General features: G+C 38.7%; 1 protein-coding gene across 1 annotated transcript; it reads left to right on the forward strand.

The window, feature by feature from the left end:
• Nucleotides 1-1,039: 1,039 nt before the first annotated feature.
• On the forward strand, nucleotides 1,040-17,375 carry LOC147852135 (membrane-associated protein VIPP1, chloroplastic-like). The gene is made up of 11 exons (XM_087334144.1): nucleotides 1,040-1,304; nucleotides 13,807-13,907; nucleotides 13,980-14,090; nucleotides 14,182-14,246; nucleotides 14,373-14,454; nucleotides 15,505-15,579; nucleotides 15,671-15,741; nucleotides 15,831-15,913; nucleotides 16,083-16,147; nucleotides 16,215-16,289; nucleotides 17,102-17,375. The coding sequence occupies exons 1-11, from the start codon at nucleotides 1,079-1,081 to the stop codon at nucleotides 17,216-17,218; spliced, it is 1,071 nt and encodes a 356-aa protein (XP_087190270.1). The 5' UTR covers nucleotides 1,040-1,078; the 3' UTR covers nucleotides 17,219-17,375.
• Nucleotides 17,376-20,015: the final 2,640 nt, after the last annotated feature.

Genomic DNA, 20,015 nt, shown 5'->3' on the forward strand with positions numbered 1-20,015 from the left:
CATCGTTTTATACAATGTCTGATTGCTTGTCACATTTGGAGGTACATTTCTCAAATTGGGCAAGTTTGATCACAATGTTATTTGATGCCTAGATAGTGGGTGTTTGCACAAATTATTAAGTAGTGATTTCACACACATTTATTAATATATTGTGTGTTTTCATGAGAGAGAGAGAGAGAGAGAGAGAGAGAGAGAGAGAGAGAGAGAGAGAGAGAGAGAGAGAGAGAATTAGAATTTTTATCGTCCATAAAGAGGCCAATTTTGACCTATGGGACCAGAGTATACATGTGTTCTTGATATATGTCTCCTTCCTAAGAAGGGGTATTCATACATTGAAGCACAAAGTCTTTATGTGTTAGTAAAGCATACACATATGAGCTCAACCTTCTAGGTGGTGTCTTAAGTATGGCACTTAAGTTATCACTCCCTCTTAGTATGTCAGCATATCTTGAATGAATTGCACTACATATATGTCGAGCATGTGGAGAGCAAGTGACATTCATCCTCTACCATGCCTTCATTGCATACTTTACATGTCTTCAAATTCGTTACATTTTGATACCATGACGCAACTTCAATACCTAACTTGTGTGTGTGTGTGAGAGAGAGAGTTTTACCCACCTTATTATATATCAATATGTTTGACTACGTTAGGTAATGGGGTCTATGGTACGACTGGACTACGAAAAATATGGCTTCTTGTTTTGATGGTTTCCATGGTGTACCAAAAACAGGTATGCAAGCTAAAAGGAAAATTGACATGGCAATTCTCGCCTTTATAACACTGATGCCGACAAAGTGTCAACAAGTTTAATTTGCCACAAGGCCTTGAATATGGTGGTAGAGACAGAAATGGATGGTTTTTCTGCATTTTCATGTGGTTTTGACATAATTATTAATGCACTCTAATTTTAAGGGGGGGGAAAAGAGATCGATCGAGGGAGGGGTATCGTTCTGGAAATAATGAAAATATGAGGGGTATTTGGAGAAATATATAAAATTTAGTCACTAAGCTCTGCATACATTGAATGAGCGACAGTAGTACAGAGACTCAGAAGAACAGCGGAGAACCTCGGCGATGGCGAGCTTAGGGTTCGCTCCTGCACTCACTTCCACTAGAACTATAACATGCCATTCCTCCTCCTCCTCCTCCTCCTCCTCCTCTTATTCTTCTTCTCAAGCCTCACGGACGTTGTTTTCATGCGCTGCAAAAAACGTTCGCCTTAGTAAAAGAGCTCCCGCAGCTTCAGTTTTACACAGCAAGTTCGTTCCTAGATCGATCTCAAGAATTCACTTCTTTGGAAGTAAGTCTCTTTTCTCTTTTCTAGCTTTATCTCACATTTTTTCTGTCGATTTTATTAGTTTTTTGGTTCCGCATTCATTCATTCGTTTGTTATCTTGTAATGATACAATATTCAATACTACAATTTGATGTGTTATATTATTGTTAACTTTATTATCATGCATCCATCATGTATAAGACCCCCTACTGTTATATGTATATGTATTATATGTATCTATATCTAGCATATATATGTATATGCATGTGTTCTGAAATCGATCACAAGGTGATTATAGATTTCAATAATAAATCGGTGTGTTCTTTCACAGATTTAGTTCCATTTTAAATGGTATTATATACCTGTGATTATACCTTTGTTAATTATATATATAGTCAGAATTTGATCCTGATGGGCTCAATAACAAATTGATGTGTTTTTGTCATAGTTGTAGTCTCTTTGACATATGTAACTAAACACATGCTGTTTTTAACAATCACATTCTTTATGTGTTCAGAGATTGATACTGATTTGGTAAGTTCCAATAGAACAGCAAATTAATGTGCTTTTTTTGCAAATTTATAGTCAATTTTTGTATGTGAGAAAATATCTACCTTTTATACCACCCCTACAGTTTTAAATATTCAGAATTCTCAATGATGTTAGAATTTATGAACCCAAGCTTTGTTTGTACATCCCTGAATTCACTACATGCCTTCAAAGTTCAGCAATAGGTAGAAAAAAACGGGTTTTAGGCATTCTCTCTCTAGACATTCTCCTGTATCTAAAATTGCATAACCTTCTGATTTTCCACTTTTTTTATGGTTATAAATGTTTTAGGGAAAGTATGAAACATAACAATACAATTTCATTCCTTTAAAATTGGTATAAATGGTTTTTTACACATTGGAAAAGTGGTGTTTCCCTTCAAGTTGCTAACCATTACAAGATGAAATTCTTTGTTTACTCCAAACATTAAGGCTGAATAGACAAGAGAAACCATCATGTGTTTTCCGCTACAATAGTCATGTTCATATATGCTCCCATGGAATCTTTGTCTGAACCATGTGAAAGGTTTTTTAAATTTCCATGTCTCTCTTTTTTAGTGGTACAATCTGTTAAATGTATAGCTATGGCCTCCTTTCAAGTAGAATTTCAGAAACTCATTTGCAAGAGGGGAATTTCAAGAAGGTGTACTGTTATAATCACTTGACCGAGAACAAGCTAAAATGGTTCTGACATTGAAAGTGCAAAGCACCATACATTCAGTTCCTAGCCTAGATGTAAAATTAGCTTTAGTATTTGTTGGTAATTGGTGACCTGCTAAGTGGGAAAAGTATTTATGGGTAATGTGACAGTATGCTTATCTGTATTTCTGTTTTCACTCACAAAAATATGGAAAATGAATATTATCCTTGGCATTGCCGTTAGGAATGGTCACTGGTCATAAACATTGTCTGGGGCTATCACCCTTCAACACCTCCTCTCAGCTCCAGACTGGTGCTCCTAGATTGAGATGCATAAGGAACTGACCAATAGTGTCCCTAGGAAGTGGCATGGTAAAGAGTTGAGCCACATTTTCGTGAGTGGAACAATAGTCCAATCTGATGATTTGAGTAGCGAAAAACTCACGAACAAAATGATAGTGATCTTCAATGTGTTTAGTTCTACCATGGAAGGAGGAATTGTGTGCTAATGCACAAGCACTTCGGCTGTTGTTGAAAACTTGAATAGGAGTGGCTTGTGGAATTCTAAGATGGTCAAGGATTCGTCTTATTCAAATAGGTATGATATTCGCTTCTATAGATGAAGTAGAAACTGAATTTTGTTTCTTGGATTTCCAAGAAATCAAACCTGAGCCAAGCAGAAAGCAGTAGCCAGATGGAGTCCGTCTTGTGTTTGCATCTCTGCCCAATCAGCGTCTGAGTAACCAATTAACTCAATGTCTCCTCTGAATAAAAGGCTATTGTCATACGTGCCTGTTAAGTACTGTATAACACAAATGGCTGCTTGCTAATGAACTTGACATGGAGCCTTTGAAAACTGACTGAGAACACTTACATTGTAGGACAGATCAGGTCTTGTGTAGCCTCCTGTACTTTGTATTATCTGCAAAAATTGGAGAGTATTCTTCATGAGAAAGCTTGGATTGCAGATCCATGGGACCAGAAAGGCGCTTGCAATCAGTCAAGCCATAAGTTTCAATAAGTTGTCGAAGATACCAATGCTGGCTGAGAAATATGCCTCCATGTGATTGATAGACTTTGATGCCCATTAAGTAATGTAGAAGCCCTAAATCTGTCATTTAAAATGTTGCTTTTAAATCATTGAGAAATTACTCTATCTTTACTTCAAAAGAAGCTGTAACTAGTAAGTCATCTACATAGAGAATAGCTAGACACATCAAGATATCTTGGGGATGACATAGAGATTGCTGTGAGTAGAACATTGCTGGAATCCAAAAGAAAGAAAGAAAAGCTTGACACTGTCATACCAAGACTTGAGAACTTGTTTCAAGCCATTAAGGCTTTCTGCAGCCTATAGACCATATTGTGCTGACCTGAAATCTCAAAACCGGGGGACGGCTGCATATATACTTCTTCCGTGAAGTAGCCATTAAGAAAAGCAGACTTGACATTCATTTGGATTATACACAGTTTGTAGTGAGTAGAAAGTTGTAAAACACATCTGATAGAAGTATAATTTGCTGTGGTAGCAAATTTCTCCTCATAGTCTACTCCTTCTACTTGGGAGTACCCATTTGCAACTAATTTGAGCCTTGTATTTGTCAATTGTACCATTTATGTGGTATTTAGTTTTGAATATCTACGTCAAACAAATAACTTGTCTGTCTTGAGGATATTGGACAACTTCCCATGTGTGATTCCTCTCAATAGAATCAATCTCTACTACCATGGATGCCTTTCATTCAGGAAGAGTAAGGGCTTCTTTTTCTCTGGTATGCTCATGTGTTAGTAGCACATTACATAGTAAGGCAAAGTTGCTCATATTGTAAGGTTGTTGGGATTTATGAGCTCCTGTGAGATGTATAGATGAAGTGGCTGCATATTGATGAAGACCATCATCGGAAATATGTGAATCATGAAGTGTTTGTTGTAGCCATATTGGAAATTAATGTGGAGGATTAGATTCATGAATAATAGGGGAAATTGGCATAGAGGATGAGGTTTAAGTAGTTGAAATAGGAGGGGAGGATGTAGGTGGGATAACTAAAGAAAAGGTAGGAGCTGGAATCTCCAAGGCAAATTCTGGAAAAACTCGAGTTAGACTAATAGTTGAAATAGGAAGGGAGGATGTAGGTGGGACAACTAAAGTAGAGGAAGGAGCTGGAATCTCCAAGACAAATTCGGGAATAACTCGAGTTAGATTGTGATAGCAGAGGTTATGGAGACCTCACAGCTTTGATACCATGTGAGAAAATTGTTATGAGCAATAGTAAGGTGCCAAGGAGTCTAGCAACATATGTCTTTTAAAAGGCCAAAATGGCCTATAAGACTAAACAAGAGATTACATTGTAAGTGTTGTCTCGTCTTTGAGAACAACAAATCAAAATAAAATAAATATTACTGGGTAAATATAAAAGTAAATAAGGTAAAAAGTAACAAAAAAATCTGGTTTTCAGCACATGTAAGATTCTCAAGTTAGATATGTTATAACTTTTGTCTTCAAAAGATCTCTAGCATAGGTTGATCCAGAATGGAGAGGTCTCCGAAGCACTTGCAATGGCAGGAGATAATGGCCGTTATTTGTCGATAAGGGTGGTGAGGTCGTGGTCTATGGGGCCGGAGCCTACATGCACAACAAATTGCTATTGCTCGACTTATTGTAATCCCTGTCCTGGTCGGAAGCCCAATTTGTGTAACCCTAAACCCCTAAACCCTAAACCCTGAACCCTAATGTGATACCTCATCTATATAGAGACCGGAGAGAAAAAAATGTGTAGTAAATGTTGTAATGAAGTAGTGACCAGCTCACAAAGTCAAACAAAATAAATGTTGGAATAAAGAAAATCTTGAGAGACAAAAACATATAGAGAGTTGTCACCCTCCCAACATATTGCAATGAAACATATTTTAGTACAATGTATTCATTGCAAACAATATTCCAGATTTTAATAAAGGATCATTTGTGATGACATGTATTTTAAACCAAACCTCGGAATCTTGTCTATATTGGTGTGTTCTCATAGGTATCAAGTTTCATCAAAACAAAGTCTTGTCTTCATCAGAAGTAATTGAGTCCCCACTGCATTGAGGCATCTATTTATAAATCCCCCTATCTGAGGTAGGTGAAATAAGATAGATGTTGATACCAAGCCCCTAGGATGTGGAAGGGAAACCAAAGGAGGCATGGGAACCTATCAAGGTACACAGAATTAAAGAGACCTTTCTCTTATGATGAAATCCTAACATAGCTAGAACAGTTATATAGAAAAGAAGAAAGAAAGAAAGAAAGATATATTAATGCCTTTTAAGAGGCCAACATAGCCTATAAGTCCAAACAAGAGATTACATCTTAAGTGTTGTCTCGTCTTTGAGATCAACAAATCAAAATAAAATAAATATTACTCTGTAAATATAAAAGTAAATAAGTTAAAAAGAGATGAGGGAAACTGGTTTTCGGCACATGTGAGATTCTCAAGTTAGATATATTGTAGCTTTTGTCTTCGAAAGATCTCTAGCATAGGTTGATCCAGAATGGAAAGTTCTGCGAAGTGAGGGAAGGACCTGTGATGGCGGGAGATAATGGCTTTTATTTGTCGATGACAAGGGTGTTGAGGTCGTGGTCCATGGGGCTGGGGCTTGCATGCACGACAAATTGCTATTGCCCGATCAATTGTAACCCCTTTGTTATGTCCTGATCGGGAGCCCATTTGTGTATACCTTGATTGACTTGTAGCATCAGGAGTGATGGGGCTAAAGAAAGTTGTGATTGTTCTTTGTGGATGAGCTTGTGTGGCTGTATTCTTCAACAACTTTTCCCAATGTCTCTTCGGCTCTAGCAAGAAAAGTCCTAGGCACTGTTGGTCCTCATATTCCATTACCTTGCGTAGCGGGCCAAAGCCTTGTTTAAAGAGGTAATGGTATCTCCCTTTGATTTCATAATAGACACTACAATGACAAACATAATGTTCTTCAGATTCCACTCCTTGATGACACAATTGGCAAATTCTTTCTTCTAGAGGTATTCGTGTATATTTGCCTACCTCAATCTGTAACTGATGTGATGAAGTTCGCAGCTGCCCTATCACACTGCGTAGTGCATAGATAGATGTATGTCCATATAAGGTGGCCTGATGATGAATCCATCCTCTGATGTTTGTAAGAAGTGTCTTATAGTGGGCCATCTTTGTACCAAGTGATATTTTGGGGCTCATCCATGTTATCTTGTTTTTCAAGTTAATAATATAAGTTCGTATCACTCTATTCTTTTCCACTTTGGTCATATTTAGATTGGGACAGTCCAAGCTATATTGGAATGGGGCTAGTGCATCTAAACTCATGCCATGAGACTCGAACTATTGCTGCATTTTAGCACACCAATAATGAACGTCTCCATTTTCAGCTAGTTGTCTTGATGACATAAGGGCCAACCTTGGGTACCTTCATTTAGGGAGCTCCCAAAGACGTTGGATAAATGTCACTGATTAGAACAATGCCTCGGTGATTATAGGTGCTGTTCCCATCTCTGCCCAGATTATATCGTGGGGCACCGATGCTTTGCTCCTTATCTTGCGGGCAATCATTGACACTAAAGGTCTCTCTAAATCTTTCCAATGATTTGCCTTGTTAAGACTCGGTCCCCACGTTTCTACTCCATAGAGAAGGGTTGGTGTGACAAGTGTATCAAATAACCATAGCTTAGTTTGTGGTTCTTGGAACTGCAAATGTGCACATTGTCTCTCGAGAGCACCAAGGGCTGCATATCCATGAGAAAGTTGGGCACAAGCAGCCTCCCATAAGGAGAACTTAGGCCTTGTAAATATTACTCCTAGGTATGTGTAGGAGCGTGTGTATTCCACCTTTTCTTCTCCCAAGAAGAATTCTGGTTCTGATCTTGTTACCCATGCTTGAGTGGTGTTAAACATCATCACTTTAGTTTTATCCATGTTGATTGACAAACCTTTGTCCGTACAAAGTAGTTTTAAGGCATTTAGATGTTTTTGTAGTCCCTCTGGAGAGTCAGAAATCAGCACAATATCATCAGCATATAGTAATATTTGTATAGCTATACCTGCTAGGTCTGCTCCCGAACCCCTGAATCTCTCTATGTAATGTGATACCTCATCTATATAGAGACCGAAGAGAGTGGGTGATAGTGGGCATCCTTGCTTCACTCCGATTGTACTAGTCACTGCCTCTAACAAACCCTTGGAAGATCCCACTTTTCTTGACACGGATTCATAGAGTGCATAGATTCCCCATTGCATATTTGTAGGAACACCAAGGGCTTCTAGCCGCTGGATAAGCCGAGCACTGTGAGAAAAGCTGTTAATAGCAGCAGCGGAAGACTTAAAACTAAATAGACACAGCCAAGCTGTGAGAAGGCTATTAGACAGCAGTAGAAAAAATGGTTGCAAAGAGCAAAGACACAACCAAGGAATAGAGCTTGTTTTTAAGTAGCAACAAAGAAAATGAAAACTTTACAAAAGAGGCTGGTATAGCCTATTTATACAAAATTGGGGAATGTGGGTGAAATGGCTGTTTGGTAGTTAAGTGACTCTTGTACTACCAAACAGGTACAAAAAAACTAGGAATAAAAGGGAATATCTTGGAAAAGGTAGAAGAGAGAAAAGGCATTTAAAGCATTGCAGATTCTAGAGAGAGAAGGCATTTAAAGAGTTGCAGATTCTAGAGAGAGAAGAATCTGAGAAAAGAGAGAATGTAGTACAGAGATAATAAATATGAAAGAGAGTGCAGGTCTGGAGCTGCCACCCTCCAACACCTCCTCTCAGCTCCAGAACGGCCATCAAACATTGAGTCGACTGAGGAGCTGATTAATGGCATGCCTTGGAAGCGGGAAATATATATATATATATATATATATATATATATATATATATATATATATATATATATATATATATAGAGAGAGAGAGAGAGAGAGAGAGAGAGAGAGAGAGAGAGAGAGAGAGAGAGAGAGAGAGAGAGATTGTTGTCAACATAACAGATCTGAAACCCAAGAGAGAGAAAGAAGCTATCAATTTTGTCATGCCAAGCTTTGGGAGCTTGCTTTAAGCCATACAAGGCTTTGTGTAACTTGTAGACCATGTTTTTCTGCTCTAAAATCTCGAAACCTGGAGGCTGTTCAACATAAACCTCCTCTTTCAAGTCACCGTTAAGGAAGGCTGACTTGACATCCATTTGAAAAATGACCCATTTGTTGTGAGCAGCAAGTGCAAGCGCACATCGGATAGATGTGTACCTTGCTGTTGGAGCAAAAGTTTCCTCATAATCCACTCCTTCAACTTGTGAGTAGCCTTTTGCCACTAAACGTGCCTTGTGCTTATCCAAAGTACCATCAGCATGGTATTTGGTCTTGAAAATCCATTTCAATCCAATGACTTGTCGATGTGGAGGCCGTGGGACCAGCTCCCATGTATGATTCCGCTCAATGGAATCAAGTTCAACTTCCATTGCTGCTTTCCACTTTGGAAGAACAAGGGCCTCTTTTGCTGTTGTGGGTTCTTTTGATTGCACAACAGTGCACAATAAGGCAAAGTTGCATGAGTGAAGAGGCCGTTGTGACTTACGTGTTCGAGAACCAGATGTATACTCATGAAGTTCAGCATCAGAGAGATGAGAATCACGAATGGTGGCTTGAAGCCACTTGGGAAGTGGTGGAAGCTGGTTTGTAGAGGGAGTGGAAACAAGTGGAGTTGAGGGAGAGGTTTGAATTGTTGGCGAAGTTAGAGATTGAGTAGGAGGAGATGAGGGGCTTGAAGATGAGACATCTTCGTCTAAAATAGGAGATTCCGGAGGAGCTTGGATTTCAACCATGAACTCAGGTAAAATCCTAGAGTCATCCGGCTGAGACTCCACAAAATGAACATCTTTGGATATGACTAGGGACTTTGACTCTAAATCCCATAACCTGTATGCTTTAGATTGTGTGCTGTACCCAAGAAATTTGCATTTCTTGGTTTTGGACTCAAATTTCGTCCTTTTATGATCTGAAATGTGAACATAAGCATTACAACCAAAGACTTTAAAATGAGATACTGAGGGCTTTACACCTGTAAATGCTTCTGCAGGTGTCATTCCAACAACTGCTTTTGTTGGGCAGCAATTGATGATGTAGATTGCTGTGTTGATAGCTTCACCCCAAAACGAGAGAGGAAGATCAGATTGAGATAGCATCGTACGAGCCATCTCTTGGACTGTCCGGTTCTTCCTTTCCACGACTCCATTTTGTTGAGGAGTATTGGGTGTAGAAAATTGGCGAGCAATGCCTCGTTGAGAGCAGAAATGGTGGAAAGCTTTAGAGATAAACTCTCCACCATTGTCCGACCTGATCTTTCGAACTTTCTTCGATGTCTCGTTCTCCACGAGAGCTACCCATTCTTGAAATTTTGCGAAGGCTTGGGATTTTTCTACAAGAAAATAAACCCAAACCTTGCGGGAGAAGTCATCAATTATAAGCATGAAATAGCGTGCACCACCAAGAGTAGTGGTTTTCATGGGACCACAAAGATCCATGTGCACTAACTCCAAGATAGATGTTGCTCGGTGAGTGGCTTCATGAGGGAAAGGCTCTCGATGTTGCTTGCCATGAAGACAAGCAACACATGGGGTATTGGGAGATTTGAAAATAGGAAGACCCTCAACTAGTTGGGAGGAGGAGAGCTTTTGAAGAGAATCGTAGTTGAGATGACCAAACCTAGCATGCCACAACGTGGGATCTTCTTGTGCCACCAAGGCATTAGAGCCTTGAAGAAGATGAAGAAGATGAGATTTGGAGTTTTCCAAGGGGCTATGGGAGCTTTTTAGGCGATATAAACCCCCTTCTTGTGTGCCACTAGCTACAATTTGTAGGCTGTTGGTGTCAATCACTTCCAAAACTGAGCTATCAAAGTAGACTCCATAACCTTGCTTGGTGATTTTGTAAACCAAAAGTAGGTTGGTAGAGATGCGAGGCACATGTAGCACATCTTGAAGAACGACAGGTTCTTCACTTGAAGAATTGTCAAGAACCACATTACCCACACATGAGGCCTCAATGCTTGAGGCATCTCCTATAGAGATTTGGGAAGAGCTAGGCTTCACATCATGCAAAATGGATTTGTCATAGGTCATGTGTGAAGTGGCACCACTATCTACTAACCACTCATCGATGGTTGAAGTAGTTGGTCCAGCCAAATGTGAAGTATGTTCCTCAATGCCAAGGAAAACTGTTTCTTTGGCTGAGTGGGCCGAGTTGGATTTCGGTGTAGGTTGATTTCTGGTAGAAGAAGAATTCTTAGCATTGTCCCTTTTCTTTTTCCGACAATCTAGCTGAATGTGACCTTTGTAGCCACAATAATGACAAGTGAGCTCCTTGTAAGCTGGGTTGTTTGGCGGTCTTGGATTGGGTTTGTTGTAGGAGTTACCATTTTGCTTCCACTTGCCTTTACTTGTCGCATGTAGAAGCATCTCATTGGAAGTTTGAGCACTTTTCTTCCATGTTGCCCTATCTTGTAGCATACCAAGAAATGTATTCATGTCAGGTGTGTTGGGAAGAAGAGAAATGGTGTCACAAAAGGCTGAGAATGACTCAGGCAACTTTATCATTAGACGATGCACAAACTCAACTTCAGTGGACTTGCTTCCCAAAGAAACTAGTTCCTTTTGGAGAGTGACAAATTCCGTTATTTGATCCATGATGTTGGGAGTGTCATGAATCTTGAGATTTGCTAGTTGGCTTTCAATAGCTATCATTTGAGCATGATTAGCTCGATGATACCTCCTTTTGATGGCTGTCCATAGTTCATTGGCTGTCTCGTCATCTTTATCTTGAAATTGACGAGCGATGCTCGGTTTAATATTAAACATGAGGAAAGCATGAGCACGAGAATCCTTATCTAGCCAAGCTTCAATCTCAGCGTTAGATGAGCTAGCAACTGATTTGGTTGAAGAGGATGAAGTTACTGGTGGTTTCTTGTCACTACCATTGACTACATTCCATAAACGATGGTATTGTAGCAAGGTCTTTATTTGTAGCTCCCAATCCAAGTAATTGTTCCCATCCAAGATGGATTCTTTGGGGAGTTGGGGAATGGTTGATGAAACAATGGTGGCATGTGAGGCCATGGATATCCTCCTCTTGAGCTACAGCTGGACAATTTACAGCAGTTGTAAGTAGATACTCGGGGTCTTTCTACTTCTCCCTAGATGCTAGGTGAGGCTCAGATAAGGGGAAAAGAAAACAGAAGAGCCTCCTTTGTAGGGTTGGGAGGGAGGGATAAAAGAAGATAGGTCTGTGTGCTCTTTGGCAAAAAAAATCAGGCTGAGGATATGGAGACCTCACTGCTCTGATACCATGTGAGAAAAGCTGTTAATAGCAGCAGCGGAAGACTTAAAACTAAATAGACACAGCCAAGCTGTGAGAAGGCTATTAGACAGCAGTAGAAAAAATGGTTGCAAAGAGCAAAGACACAACCAAGGAATAGAGCTTGTTTTTAAGTAGCAACAAAGAAAATGAAAACTTTACAAAAGAGGCTGGTATAGCCTATTTATACAAAATTGGGGAATGTGGGTGAAATGGCTGTTTGGTAGTTAAGTGACTCTTGTACTACCAAACAGGTACAAAAAAACTAGGAATAAAAGGGAATATCTTGGAAAAGGTAGAAGAGAGAAAAGGCATTTAAAGCATTGCAGATTCTAGAGAGAGAAGGCATTTAAAGAGTTGCAGATTCTAGAGAGAGAAGAATCTGAGAAAAGAGAGAATGTAGTACAGAGATAATAAATATGAAAGAGAGTGCAGGTCTGGAGCTGCCACCCTCCAACAAGCACATTGTACAATGTCAAAAGGCTTTTCGGAAATCCACAAAGCAGCAATAAATACTCTTATTATGGCTCTGCCCTCCTCAATAAGGGCCTGGAGGGTCAAAATGTGATCCAAAGTTGTGAACCCCTTCCAAAAGCCTGCCTGTCCAACTGAACAGAAGTGAATACCCATGATCAATAAATTTCCCTTAATGCCCACGGAAGTTTGGAGTGTTAGGAGCTAAGGAAAGCGTGCGGTATGAAAAATCCAAGCATAAGGAGCTAATGCCTGTGGTAAGGCTGCAAGATGCACTTCGTCTATGCTCAGAATTAGCAATGGGCTTAGTTCCGTTCGGTTTCTTTGCCTTGAAACCAAACCATTTATATAAAAACAAAAACCAAACCGAACCATTTAAACCAAAACCGTTGTTGAAACCAAACCGAACCTTTGAATAAAATTTTTTAACCTAACTATTTAAGTTAAACTAATTAAAAAACTAAATAAACAAAAATGCATTAAATTAAATAAACATTTAAGTTAAATTTATTAAATTAATAAAAAAAACATAATTAAACCATTAAATTAAATAAGCATTTAAGTTAAATTAATAAACCATTAAGGGAAAAAAAATTAACCAAAAACCTTTAAACCAAACCAATTAAACCTATAAACCGATAAACCCAGGTTTTAGAACCAAACCGAACTAAAATCGAACAGTTTATTAATAATCCAAACCAAACCATAAATTTTTTTTGGAGCCGACAAATTGTTAAACCGTGGCTTAATGGTTCGGTTCGATTTAAAATTGCGCAGTGGAGAAATAACGGATACATGTTATTACTAAGGAAGGTAATAGCACAAGGTTTTCCGGGAGATTTTCAAAATAACTGAATTGAGCCACCATACAAAGAAGGGAACATGAATCAGCTCACCAATTATCACACTTTTATGGCGGGATCTTGTATGACTAACCTTCTAGGTACTATTGCTGAAGATCGGCTCAATGAATGGGCTGAAAAACACAGAAACTGGACGGTCAAGCTTACAATAAAAAATGGAAGCAAAATTTTGTGCTGAGAGACAATGAAAAAGGTGAGCAATCACAACGAGCAGAGTGCCTTTATACAGGTTAGTGTACATGAAACTAAGGTTCACACTCCATTGTGGGTAACACACGAAGGTAGAGCCACCAGACTAAGGTTATGAGAGGTATACAAAAAGGAATGGGTAGGATTACCCAATGCAAGAGGGTGCAATGATAATTGGTCCATATAGCCATGGATTGTTATCCTCTTGCTGACATAACCAAGGAAATCATGAATTGCAAGGAATTATTTTTCTAAAATAATGATGCATCAATTGTACCTTTCAATAATTACATTTTGATGATAACAATGTCAAAGTTTCAAACTTTAATATTGGTTTTGAATATGTATATAGAAAAATTACATTCTTGTTTGTAGTTTGACATGTTTATGAAGGTTAGTTGTGGAACTTTAAACAAATAATTTTTTATGGGTTTATTGCATTTGCTGTTTAGATGGAGCACCACTCCTTGCAGGCTTACCTATTAATTCTGGAAGAGGAGGTGTTTTAGCGGCTTCCATGAATATATTTGAGCGTGTTGTCCGAATTTTCCGGGTACATCTCAGATTGACTTATCTTATGCTGATTTAATATAGTATAAGCTCATAAAGTTCTGCAATGTTTCAGTCCTATGCCAATGCTATTGTAAGTGCAGCAGAAGATCCAGAAAAAATTCTTGAGCAAACTGTCATAGAGATGAATGAAGATCTTGTAAAGATGAGACAGGCTTCTGCGCAGGTTCTATTTTAGGATCTGATGTATTCTTACTCAAGCAACAGAAATTTAGCTTTATTCTCTGTTTCTGACCTCCTGTAGCTGCTGTCTGAAGGTTTTGGCTTCTCAGAAACAGCTGGAAAGTAAATACATCACTACACAAAAGAATGCTGATGATTGGTATATTATGCTATGCTGGCAAAACCTCTATTTAATAACCAGGCTTTGTTTGTTTATTGTGCTAGATGTCTTCTATGAAAATGTGTATTTTCTGAGAGCAAGTTTTGTTACATTGCTTCATGATAGGTATGGAAGGGCCAAATTGGCATTGCAAAAAGGAGAAGAAAATCTTGCACGTGAAGCTCTCAAAAGACGGAAAGACTATGAGGTATGACAACGTGACAATCTGATTGTGATGTTCCATTTCTCCTTTGCATTGGTAATAATGATACTTTCAGTATTAGATATGAAAATCATGGAACTGTAACTGAAAATGTTATGAAGATGCCAATAACTTGTGGTACCTTGTTGAATTTAACTTCAGAGTGGTAAAGCTAGATAAGATTGTATAAGTACACACATTCATAAGAAGGCATACTTCATGATGGCTTGCCTGCAGTGAGTATAATCACCTTTCTGTCTTCAATACCCCTATTTCTCCATGTACTTTACAGAAAACTGCCATAATCTGAACCCTTTAGGGCAAATTAGCATCATACAACTTAGTTCAAAGATAGTTGTAGTCTAATCCACATGTTTGCAGCCTCTGGATATCGTGTCAATCATGTAGCTCATGAAGAGTATCATTACTTACCCTCGACCGCCTGTGATCTCCTCTAGTCTCCATTGGATATTTATGAATCCCTAATTGATAGCGTTACTGCCTATGATGACATGACCATCTCTGTAGATCACTCTCTTCCTCTCCTGGTGTAGCTGAAGAACTTAGGGGTCTTGCATGATCTTTTATGCTCATCAGGCATCTGGGTAAGGTTGTCGTCAAGAAAGATGGAATCACCACTTAGCTTTTGTAAAAGGATGACTGTGCTGCCCGTTCTAGTTTTAGCGATTGCACCATGATGGCTCTTGCGAGCTGCTGCAACAGATTGATGCATGTGCTTTTCCCCTGGAATCATTCTACTCTTGAAAAACCTTTGTTGTAGCAGAATCTGTTTATATAGTTAACTTATTTCATATCACTAAGATTTTAGCCTGAATGGTTAAGGCTTGGGCCTCTGAAGGAAGTTTCAAGTTTGAAACCCATCTGCCACAGTTTCTATGTAATTGATGCACTCTTCTCTTCTCCTTGTTTTGATAGGATATGCTGAAGAATTGAAGAATATTTCTATTCGGTTGATTTGCCCTTATAGTTTTTAATTATTCTTCTCCATAATGAAAACACCCTTCTCTTCTCATATTCAGATGTTTGGTTTGATAGGATAATGCTAAAGCATTGAAGAACCAACTTGAACAGCAAAAAACTGTAGTTGAAAAATTGATCTCCAGTACTCGGGTAATTTCATCATATCTAATGCAGAATGCATCCTTTTTCTCTAATGAACTTCTTGCAATTGTCTTAGTTCAATACTTGTCAATTGTTTCAGCTTTTAGAAAGTAAGATACAAGAAGCAAAGTCAAAGAAAGATACCTTAAAGGCGCGGGCACAATCAGCAAAGTGTGCTTTGTTTTTCTTCTTTTTGAGCTATACAGAGTTTTATTTTATTGTGAATAGTAGAGAATAATTCTTTAACTCAATGATTGCAGAACTGCTACCAAAGTGAACGAAATGCTTGGTAATGTAAACACAACTGGTGCTCTATCCGCATTTGAGAGGATGGAAGAAAAAGGTTATTGCCTAGTATCCTTGTTCATGTTGCTAAATGTGCTCTGGTTATCCTTTGGAACTTTCAAAACCTTTTAATTCAAGATCAAGAGAATTGAGGAGTTTCGCGTCTGTTTTGTAGAACCTTCCTTACATTGAGGAACTCTAATAAATTGTATTCTTTATGTGTCCAGTTGCTGTATTAGAGGCAGAAGCAGATGCATTGAATCAACTCAGTACAGATGATCTTGCAGGAAAGGTAATATGCAATATGATTTTTATGCTTGTGAAAACATTTCTTGATCAGATACACATTTTTTTGACAGTTTGCACTACTGGAGGGTGATGCAGTGGATGATGATCTTGCTGCATTAAAACGAGAAATGCTAGGATCACCAAAGGTGATTTTCTCATCTGAGATGTTTGCCGTTTTTTTCAGATCATTGAAACATGTGTGTTGACTTGACTGACAGTTCCTTTTTCCTAGATGAAAAAAATATTTTTGTTTTTACCCTTGTTCATGTGTGATATATACCCTAACAATGGATGATTATCTCTTGCGGAACCAGAAAAGATGAGTGAGCTGAATAGAGAAGTCATCAAGATATCAAACAAAACTGCAAATTCTCCCTCACCTCTTAGAGTTGTATATTAATAAATATATCCCACTCCAATGATTCATATCCGTATATTAATAACTATTTCTATACCCCTCATTTGGAGCTGTTTTTTTGTCAAACCTGACACAAGTTTGACTGTAAAAGGTCACAATCTGAACATGCGTGCTCATCCAATGAGGCTGTGATCATTATGACTTCTCGCTTTCCTACTGTATGTTGAATTTGATCTCACAACAAGAACATAGGTTAATATAGGAGAATCAATTCAAGGGTAAGCATTTTTTTTTTTTCTGCTTTTTGACCCTAGTATAAGTCCCTGCAATCTAATCATGCGTGCAAATTCTCCTTAACAACCTTACCCGTTTCAATCTCTAAAAATAATCTATCTTATTGTAGTGTCACTAAAGCTTTGAGAAAGATCAAATTCTCCATAGAAACCCTTTTCGATACTCTTTTGATAGGCTTGAGACTTCTCAATGATTCGTGGCAGTGTGAAATCATGAAGTGCATTTGTATTCTGGAGAGAGTTGTCATGATAATAGATTAGAGGTATGTAATGCTTCGTAACATGTTATCTGATTTTTTGTTTGCAGAGAGCAGGTGAGCTTCCTTCTGGTAGATCATCAGTAAGTAGTGGTCCTTACCCTTACAAGGATGTTGAGATCGAGAAAGAGTTGAATGAGCTCAGAAGAAAAGTAAATGAATTATAGTGTTTCATGATGGGGCCAATTGTGTACATACATAACGCATATTTTTGAATCTTGCAGTATTTGAGAAAATGTATATTCCTTGATCGGTCCATTGCCGCCGTAGGCTTATTCCATGCGCATACTCATTTTTATCATCTAATTCCACCAAAAGCTTAAATATCGTGTTTCATGTCGAATGATAGGATAAACAAACCGTTGTATATTGTTAACATTGTGATGACATTATGTCATGTGTGTGTAATTCACATCATAAGGAACACTCAAAGCATATTTGGTAGAATATCATAGGCTATCCAATCCTGTAAATGTTAGAATGTTTGATGAGTGGTTATAAAGAAGCACAATTCTGCCCATATCACTCATGAGGGTTGCATCTATTGGTTGTGCAACATATCATAATTATCAACATAGAATTGCCATTTGTACTTGTGTTGATGCATCAATGATCATCCCCAAGTTGTAAATCTATCCCCATATGTGCTCTAAGAGTGCACATTTTGTGATAGCGCCCCAAATGAGGAGCGGCTAGTGTGCCCCATATGGGTCAATAAGGTGTTAAACTAGGAAACTGTAGATGTGTAGGACACAATGGATTTAGGAAAGAGCAAAATAGGTAATAGGATTGGTTAAGTTACGATGTACTTAGTCTTGAAGTATGTGCCATTTACTTCAAGATAAATAGTATCTAGCACTAGTTTGTATCTAAGGAATTGGGTCATATTAAATGACAAGTCAATTGATAGAAAAGGAATATCTCCACTAACTTGCACATTTAATGTTATACTCAAACCAAACATAGAATATAATCCACTTTCTTACACAATGGTTGGATTGATCATCAATCCTTACTAATTTTGTAGTGAGTTAGTCTAGATCCCATCTAAGTTCTAAGGTGTGAGTGGATGGGTGAACTATCATTGTGAGCCACTCTCATATGTAATAGAAGTTTTGTTTTCATACATCCATCTCTGTGGTTATAACTTTATATACCTATTTAATCGATTCTCAATATTTCTAATATGGTATTAGAGTTGAGAGGTTGATCTAGATTAGGTATATACGGGTAGTTCTTGTCTAGCAACAGAGAGAGAGAGAGAGAGAGAGAGAGAGAGAGAGAGAGAGAGAGAGAGAGAGAGAATCAATGGCCTTGTCCACGAATGTTGCAGTTGATCCACTGCGCATTCACCCACCTCCATTGTCTGATGGAAAGCTAGATGGAACCAACTACACTCTATGGAAGTTCAAAATGTCTGCCATTTTGGACTCCTATGAGTTGTTGGAGATAATCATGGGACCCACAGGTGGAGACCCTAAGCCCATGGTGACCTTTGACCTTGCACACCCTATCACATCAATCCCTCCAAATGTTGATCTACTTCGAGCTTGGAGGAGAAGGAATGTTGTGTACCATAGTCACTTGTGCATGTGACCCTGTACTAACATTAGTGCAACATACAACCAGGGCACACGAAGCTTGGAGCATGTTGGTCAGCCAGTATCAAACCAGAAACTATACAAGGATACAAATCCTCGAAAATCAACTTGTTGCAGAGAAGCTCGTTGATGGAGAGAAAGTAGAATCCTTTGTAAAAAGGATTAAGGATCTTCAAGACCAGCTCGTGACTATTGGAGTAGTCGTCTCTCCAGAGGATATGGCTCGTCGGTGCATTCAAGTACTTCCTTCCAAGTATGATGGCATTGTGACAACATTGAACACTTAGGTTCGACCCACTCCTTTAAGATTTGATGAACTAAGTACAATGTTACTTGAAGAGGAGCTTCGGCTGAAGACAAGAGAAGGAAGGGAAGATACGACATTTGTCTCTGAGACTAAGGGTGAAGGGGCATCCAATTCAAACAATGCGAATAGGATACCAAAGAAGAAGAAGTTAAATGGATCGTGTTTCTACTGTGACAAGAAGGGTCACACAATCAAGGATTGTCGGAAGAAGATGGCGGATGAGAAGAATGGTTCTAGTAAGACTTCTTGGAGAGAGCCTGAGTCCGCCAACAATGTCGTAGATGAGCTTGAGTTATGGGTCGCAACTGAAGAAGTGTGTTCTTCAGTTGACTCTCAAGTTGTCAACGACTCTTGGATTCTCGATAGTGGAGCATCCTAACATATGACCAGTAATCCTGACTGGTACAACTCTTGGACACCTCTTCAAGAGCCCATCAATGTTGTGGTCAGGAACAATGCTCAATGTCCAGCCAAAGGAACCAAAACCGTCTCCTACAAAGCAACGACCGACGAGACAAAGCATCTCTCTCAAGTGTTGTACGTGTCATATCTCAGGAAGAATCTATTGTCCATTTCTGCACTAACCGACAAGGGTCTTGATGTTCGAATCAAGAAGTCGGGTACAAAAATAACAGATTCTACTGGCAAGGTTGTAGGAATAGGGGTAAGGCGTAACAATCTTTATAAGTTGAGCGCGTTTACAATTTCTACTAACCACAACACAAGTACTAAACAAAGCAATGGCATGAGAGATTTGAGCATCTCAATGTTGTTGTTTTGAAGGAGATGAAGAAGTCGAATATGGTAGTTGGGTTGCCAACCCTATCTGACTTAAGTCATGTTTGTGATGCTTGTATGATGGGGAAGCATCAAAGGTCAACCATTCCAAAAGAGAGTCAAAATCGGACAAAGACTCCTCTGTAGCTAATACACATCGACCTCTTTGGAAAAATGGTGACTTTTGCAATGGGTGGATCTCTCTAATATATGCTAGTAGTCGACGAATTCAGTAGAAAAATGTGGGTTTACTTCCTTCGGGAGAAGGCTGAAGCTTTT

Source organism: Azolla caroliniana, unplaced genomic scaffold (assembly GCF_043228905.1).
Source record: "Azolla caroliniana isolate FFs.n. ecotype wild unplaced genomic scaffold, voAzoCaro1.0.p SCAF_18, whole genome shotgun sequence".
In the NCBI taxonomy this organism is placed as follows: domain Eukaryota; kingdom Viridiplantae; phylum Streptophyta; class Polypodiopsida; order Salviniales; family Salviniaceae; genus Azolla; species Azolla caroliniana.

What these genes read in the sequence shown, in the direction of transcription:
- LOC147852135 (XM_087334144.1), top strand. Translation starts at nt 1,079, where the DNA reads ATGGCGAGCTTAGGGTTCGCTCCTGCACTCACTTCCACTAGAACTATA. An exon ending in TGAGACAGGCTTCTGCGCAG is followed by an intron (nt 14,091 to 14,181) that starts GTTCTATTTTAG and finishes TGCTGTCTGAAG; the next exon opens with GTTTTGGCTTCTCAGAAACA. An exon ending in CAGATGATCTTGCAGGAAAG is followed by an intron (nt 16,148 to 16,214) that starts GTAATATGCAAT and finishes TTTTTTTGACAG; the next exon opens with TTTGCACTACTGGAGGGTGA.